Below are 6,141 nucleotides of genomic sequence, written 5' to 3' on the forward strand. Positions count from 1 at the left end.
ATAAAAAGAAAAAAGAAAAGACTACTACATTACTTTTGCAGCACGTAGCTATTGAACTAAATTAGTAAGAATTTACATGATGTGCAAATGCAGTAGCTACGTCATAGTCGTACATGATTACACTTTTCTTTCAATTAAGATTCAGCAGATGCCTACGTTGATATAGCTACGAGACACTGCCAAGTAAGAATTTGAAGAAATCTTAATATTGATATAGAAGTAGCTGAAAACCATGATTTCCTTCTAGCACTTTTAGCATAAGCTTTCGGCAAATTACTCTCAATACCTTACAACAATAACTGGAAACAGTTACTGAAGAAAACAGCAGGAAAAGGGCCAAATTTCACACACTCTTACGTCGTACGACGTACCCTTATTATGCCCTAATGAAGTCGCTTCCTATAACATTAACGCTAGCAAAAGGACATTTCATCTAATGCTTCGGTCAGCTCTATACTGCGCATGATGAAAAGTAACTTGCGGTTCTGCTAATCTTTATTAAAAGTAGCAATGTTTATCACAGCATATTTACTTCCTGTCAACATTTAATTAGCACCTAATATTGAAATGCATTTTTTTATTATTATTATTTCTTCTTCCTGACAATTTTGTAGTCGTGGGAACTTGCATTATATCACTGTCAGATATTTCTACTTTTTAAATTTTTTTTTAAATTTCTTTCTTTTTCTTTTAGGTTGACGAGCAGCTGCTGTATATGCCGTGGCTCTGTGAAATTTCTGGGCAGAATCTCTTTCAAGATATTTCTAACGAAGGTGTTATCTAAAAGTTCCCTTTCGTTGAAAGGCCAAAGAATTTGAATACTTCTAAATCCCTTTTTAATTTAGAAGGAACTTTCGCGTATTTCTTCAAGCAATTAAAAATCAGCATGACTCTCAAAGAAATTCCTGACCGCTATCTTGGAATGATAATCCATTTTCTCATGAATTTTCATAATGATACTTCGGAGTTCAGCCGTCCACATCTAAGAAAATCATTTCAGAAATCATACCTATTTTTTATATTCCTTTATGGAATGTTGATAGCGATAGGCTTTCTTGCTAATATCGTGCTAATCAAAAAAATCATCACTCAAAAGCCGTGTAACATACCTATGTACAAATATTTAGCATTTAACGCACTAAATGATATGTTAAAGTGTGCAGTTGTTTTACCTCTTGCATTATCTACAACCCTCATTCAAAACTGGGTTTATGGAAGCTTCCTGTGTTATTTATTTCCTATGCTGCAAGACATCCCGTTCCATGCAACTATGCTAACTTTCGTTCTGATAGCTTTTGACCGCTATCGTCAAATATTGTATCCTCTTAAGCAACCTTTTTCGACTTTTGTCTGTATGATCACTGTATGGATAGTCACTATTTTCGCAGTATTACCCTATGCTGTGTACACTCGCTACTTAGACCTAGAAGTATACTTTGGAATCCAATTTAAAGGTACTGGTATTTGTGCAATCAATGTAGATGATAATATCGAAGAATACATACGTGGACTTTTCATAATCATGTATGTTTTGCCTCTTGGGTTGATTACATTTTTTCACGTTAAAACTTCAGAGGAAATCAAAATTCGACAAAGAGCTTATACAGTATCATTCCATGAATCTAATGCAATGAGCACTCGCGAAACTGATTCGGTAGCGTCTTTAAATCCTAATATTTCATCAGAACAAACAGTCAGTCGTGTAACATCATCCGCCACGTTAACAGTTCCAAAAGTATGCCAAAATTCAGAGGAACCTTATTTGCAAGACAAAGTTCTGCATTTTGCAAGCGCTGGAATCACGAGTGATGACACTACTGATTGGTGCCTAGAGAAGCAAATGCAAGATTTTCTAACTGCAGCTGTCACTGCTTACGCTATTTGCCTTCTGCCCCTGAACCTTGTTCGTTTGTTGAAACATGTCGTTTATGAAACGTATGAAAATAGTTTCCATTTCGACATTACCTTTATTGCTGTTGTATGGCTTGCATTTATACCAACAGTAACAACACCGGTCATATTCCAGTATTGGCATTTCTCTGGCGGTCGTGCATCAAACATCAGCAGGTATTTAAGATTAGGTAGAGCTTCAGATGTTTCGTTTTCCGCTTATGATTTGCAGAAAAAGGACACTGCGCCTAAGAACGTGCTGAATGTTCAAAACACTCTTTAAAGGAGCCGTGTCGATTATTTTAAATGTAATAAAGATATTCACTATTTAATACATATATTTAATTATGTTAGTAATATTAAGAGTCAAAGAATCTGTGTGGAAAGCAATAAAATTTCGGTAAAAAAGAACACGAAAATTTGTGCTAGACTTCCTTTTAGCACACATCTGGTAAATGGTCTAAAAATTAAGAATACATATGTACTAAGATTTATTAGTAATCAAATGTATCTTTAAAAAAAGATTATTTTAATCTCTACGAATAAATAAATGTTTCATTTACTGCTAACTTATTATTTTTTATATCAGACATATTTCATTTTTAGAGGACTGCATGAAAGAAAAGATAATGGGGCTGTGTAATATTTACAAAAACAAACTTTGCGATATATAGAAAATCATACCCACATTCAATATGGTTTCGCTCTTTAGTTCGCCACTCTGGGAATAGATTAAAAAACAACATATGATGCGGAACTAATAACAAAAGTAAGTAATAATAACTGATGTTCAAAAATTTATCAATTAAAACCTAGTTTGCTTCAGTAGAGAAAGATTTGGTTTACTTGATTATGGCTAAGTACGTGAGAGCTATCTGCCTAAGGGAAGGAATGACTTCGTGGAGGACCTTCTAAGGAAAACTAGTTCATATTCCCGTTACACGCGGTGAAAGCTATGAAAGCGCCCATACAGCCAGTACGTTCATCTGCAATCAAACCCCAGTCGAACTAGCAGCATTCAGCGACTTTACCGCTCGTCCGCTGGTGGGACCTGTAAAGAAAGGAAGGGATGTTTTATTTATTCGTGTATCAGGATTACTTTATTTTAAAATATTTGTCAATTTAACTCCAGTTACATGTAGAATTAGAAATAAAAAAGAATTCTAAAATGGGTGCAATAACGTATTTTTATCCATTGCTTCATTCACAGATGAAACGTTAAGTTCTTAACATATCGATCGAACAAGTTGTTTTCCTAGTTTATTTCCTTAGATATCTGTTTTTTTATTGTCGCTTTCAGATTTAAAAATGGAATTCTTTTTCTAGACTAGGCAGAATTCTCGAATGTTCTATTTTTTCCAGAAATAAGTAAAGCCTTACTGTACTTTTATGAGTATCTGCATTTTATTCTAGTGCTTAAGTGAAATAAAACAGCAAAGTGCTCCCTTACAGCGTTGCGTGAACTCCAACTGCCCGAATGAAAATCCCCCCCCTCATCTTGGTATAGTCCAACTGCGCGAATCAAAAATTCTTCCCCCTCCCTTTCCCTACAGGATTACAATTTTACTTTTTGAAGCCAATTCTAGCCAAGAGGAAATTAAAAATAAAGAAATAGAATTAGATATCACAATCACAAGAACAAGTAAAGAAGATCTAACAAGCAGGCTAATTACTTGAATAACGGTAATAAATACGAGAGATAACAAAGAAAATAAAAGATATTGGTAAACATACATATTAGCATTACAAACATCTTTCATTAATTACAATATTAGAGGAAAGAGTATCACAATACTATCAGAAATCAAATCATTGTAAAACATATCAATTATATTTTTTATAAATTACATCAATAATAGTCAAAATGCCTGAATTAGACTGGAAAATTTAATATAGTTCACTGGTGTGCAAAAGATTATTCCGTATCAAAGTGTGTTAAAATGTGCTAGAAATATTTTTTGTTAATTAAAGTAATCATGTAAATATTTGCAGAAAATAATAGTTAAATTTAAAAAGAGCTTAGCATGAAATTTATTATAATTATAAATCTATTATAACAAATTATATTATTATTATTATAAATCTATTATAACAGCATTACTATGCGTTTGGAACACTGACGTATAAATTGTAAATAAATTTAAATAATTATGCTAAGAAATTTTTTCTAAAATTTATCTAGAAGAAAAGAAATAGATAAACAGTACTGCAAATTAATATAATCAATCAGGCCCCTCAATAAATAAAAACTTATTTTTTTAACCAAAAATTAAAAATTGGGATGCAAAGGTTTGTGTAATATACTTGGAAATATCTGAACATATAATTAAATTAATAACAAGCTAATTAACAGCAAAATTAAGCTTAATTTCATTCAATCTAAAACAAGCAATAGATCAGGAGCTCCGCATAACTGAAGTTTTATTGCTATTTTACGTAGATTTGGTTATAAAATGAATATTTGCATTTGTGAAACAAGTGAATAATGTACTGATAATCAACAGGAGTTAAAATAACGGTGGTTAAAAATATGACTACTTGTCAGAAGGTATGCAAAGTTGCCATAGCTAGAGAAATTAAGTGATTATAGAAAACTTATAATAAAGTTAAGCGCTACAGTGAGAAAAGAAAATTCTGGAATAAACATGTTAAGAAAATCAGATGGAGAAATAATCCTTAATTTATTGATATCGAATATAAAATCTATGCTATTGGAAAATGTTACATATAATTTGCACCGAGGTACCAATCACCGAAACCGAGTTAATTTCTTTCCGTATTTTTTCTTATTAGAGGGATTTGAAAAGATATGCTAAGGTGAAAATTTTTGCAATATTTTTAAAGAATAAATGAAAAGAGTATTTTTACTTCATGAATTGAAATTTTTACGCAAAAAAAGAAAGAACTGGGGAATCACTGGGACTAGAATTTCGAGTCGAACTACCAATGTTTACTGACTTTACCGCTTAATCATAAGACTTTTTGAAATTAGGCTGAACAATTTATTAAAGAAAATGGAAGATACAGCTCACGTAAGAATAAAAGTGGTCTGAATTGGAGATTTACATGTTTGGTGAATGAGTTAAACTTAACCTGTACGCCATTATAAAATATTAGGAAGGTAACATAAAAGCATCAATGAAGAAGGCAATGGCAATCTAAATCATTGTAATCTAAATGTATAACATTATCAGTATCTGTTATTAATTTCAATACTGCTGAAAAAATTATAAATGAATTATATTATAAATCACATGAACTCGTTGCATTATAAATTACAACAGTTAGAAATATTATGAGCGTGATTTAGCGACCGTCTTTGTTAACAAATAATTTCAAATAATTAATTTTACAAATAACTCAGCTTGAAACTAGGTTGGAAAATAAGTTGCATGTTGAACATTAAGGTTTGCCAAGGTGTTAGAAACATCTTCTGTTAACTAGAGTTATGATGCAAGAATTTGTAAAAATTATCATTTAAATATAAATTGGCATCATAAATACAATACAAAATATATAAATTCCACATGCGTGAAAACTTGAATTCAGTGCAACAATATGTGAAAAAGGAATGAATTACAAGGCAAGTGAAATTCCCATTGATATGAATATAAGGGAGTTTTATTTTTTTTTTTTTTTTTTTTTTTTTTATTTTTATTTTTTTTTTAATTATGAAAATTTTGCAGACGCTCATAATTATCAATTTATTAATTAAATGTGTATTAGAAATTAAATGTATGCCAAAGTACATCAGGTAGAGTAACTGGTAAACAGAATAAATATTTAAACGTTTCTAGTATTAAAATATGGAATTTGTAAGAAAGTTAAATAACCTTAAAATAACTTCAATGACTAAAAATGAAAAGCTTAATACGGGAATATATTGCAGTAATATTAGTGTGAATTTAGAACGACTTAAGAAGACCAATTTTTAGATTTAATAAAGAGAATTTTTGTAATTAAATTAGAACTGTTTACCTAAAACGGTAAATTTGAAAGTTAAAACCATTCTGCTATCTAAGAAGATTTGTTAATATTTATCTAGACAAGGTTAGGTTATCTAATTACGGCAAAGCCTCGAGGGTTATCTGTCTAAGGGGAGGGATGCCTTCGTGGAGGACTTTCTAAGGGAAACTGGCTCGTATACACGTTACACACGGGGAAAACCACGAAAACACCCATGCAGCCAGCCCGTTCGTGGGATTCGAACCTCGGACCCTTATCTAGAGCTTATCTGACCCCTTATCTGGG

The 6,141-nt window shown here is 31.5% G+C and overlaps 1 protein-coding gene across 1 annotated transcript in view; it reads left to right on the forward strand.

The window, feature by feature from the left end:
* The window catches only part of LOC146993371 (uncharacterized), a 154,192-nt gene extending 149,053 nt beyond the window's left edge, over positions 1–5,139 (forward strand). Inside the window, exon 3 of the mRNA XM_085807450.1 lies at positions 695–5,139. Coding sequence (XP_085663576.1) covers positions 887–2,173 — 1,287 coding nt within the window. The 5' untranslated portion in view covers positions 695–886 and the 3' untranslated portion in view covers positions 2,174–5,139. The remainder of the gene's footprint in view (positions 1–694) is intronic.
* The last annotated feature ends 1,002 nt before the right edge of the window (positions 5,140–6,141 follow it).

Source organism: Stegodyphus dumicola, chromosome X1, assembly GCF_044657685.1.
Source record: "Stegodyphus dumicola isolate Sdum_Otavi_A_Nest chromosome X1, ASM4465768v1".
NCBI classification, from domain to species: Eukaryota; Metazoa; Arthropoda; class Arachnida; order Araneae; family Eresidae; genus Stegodyphus; species Stegodyphus dumicola.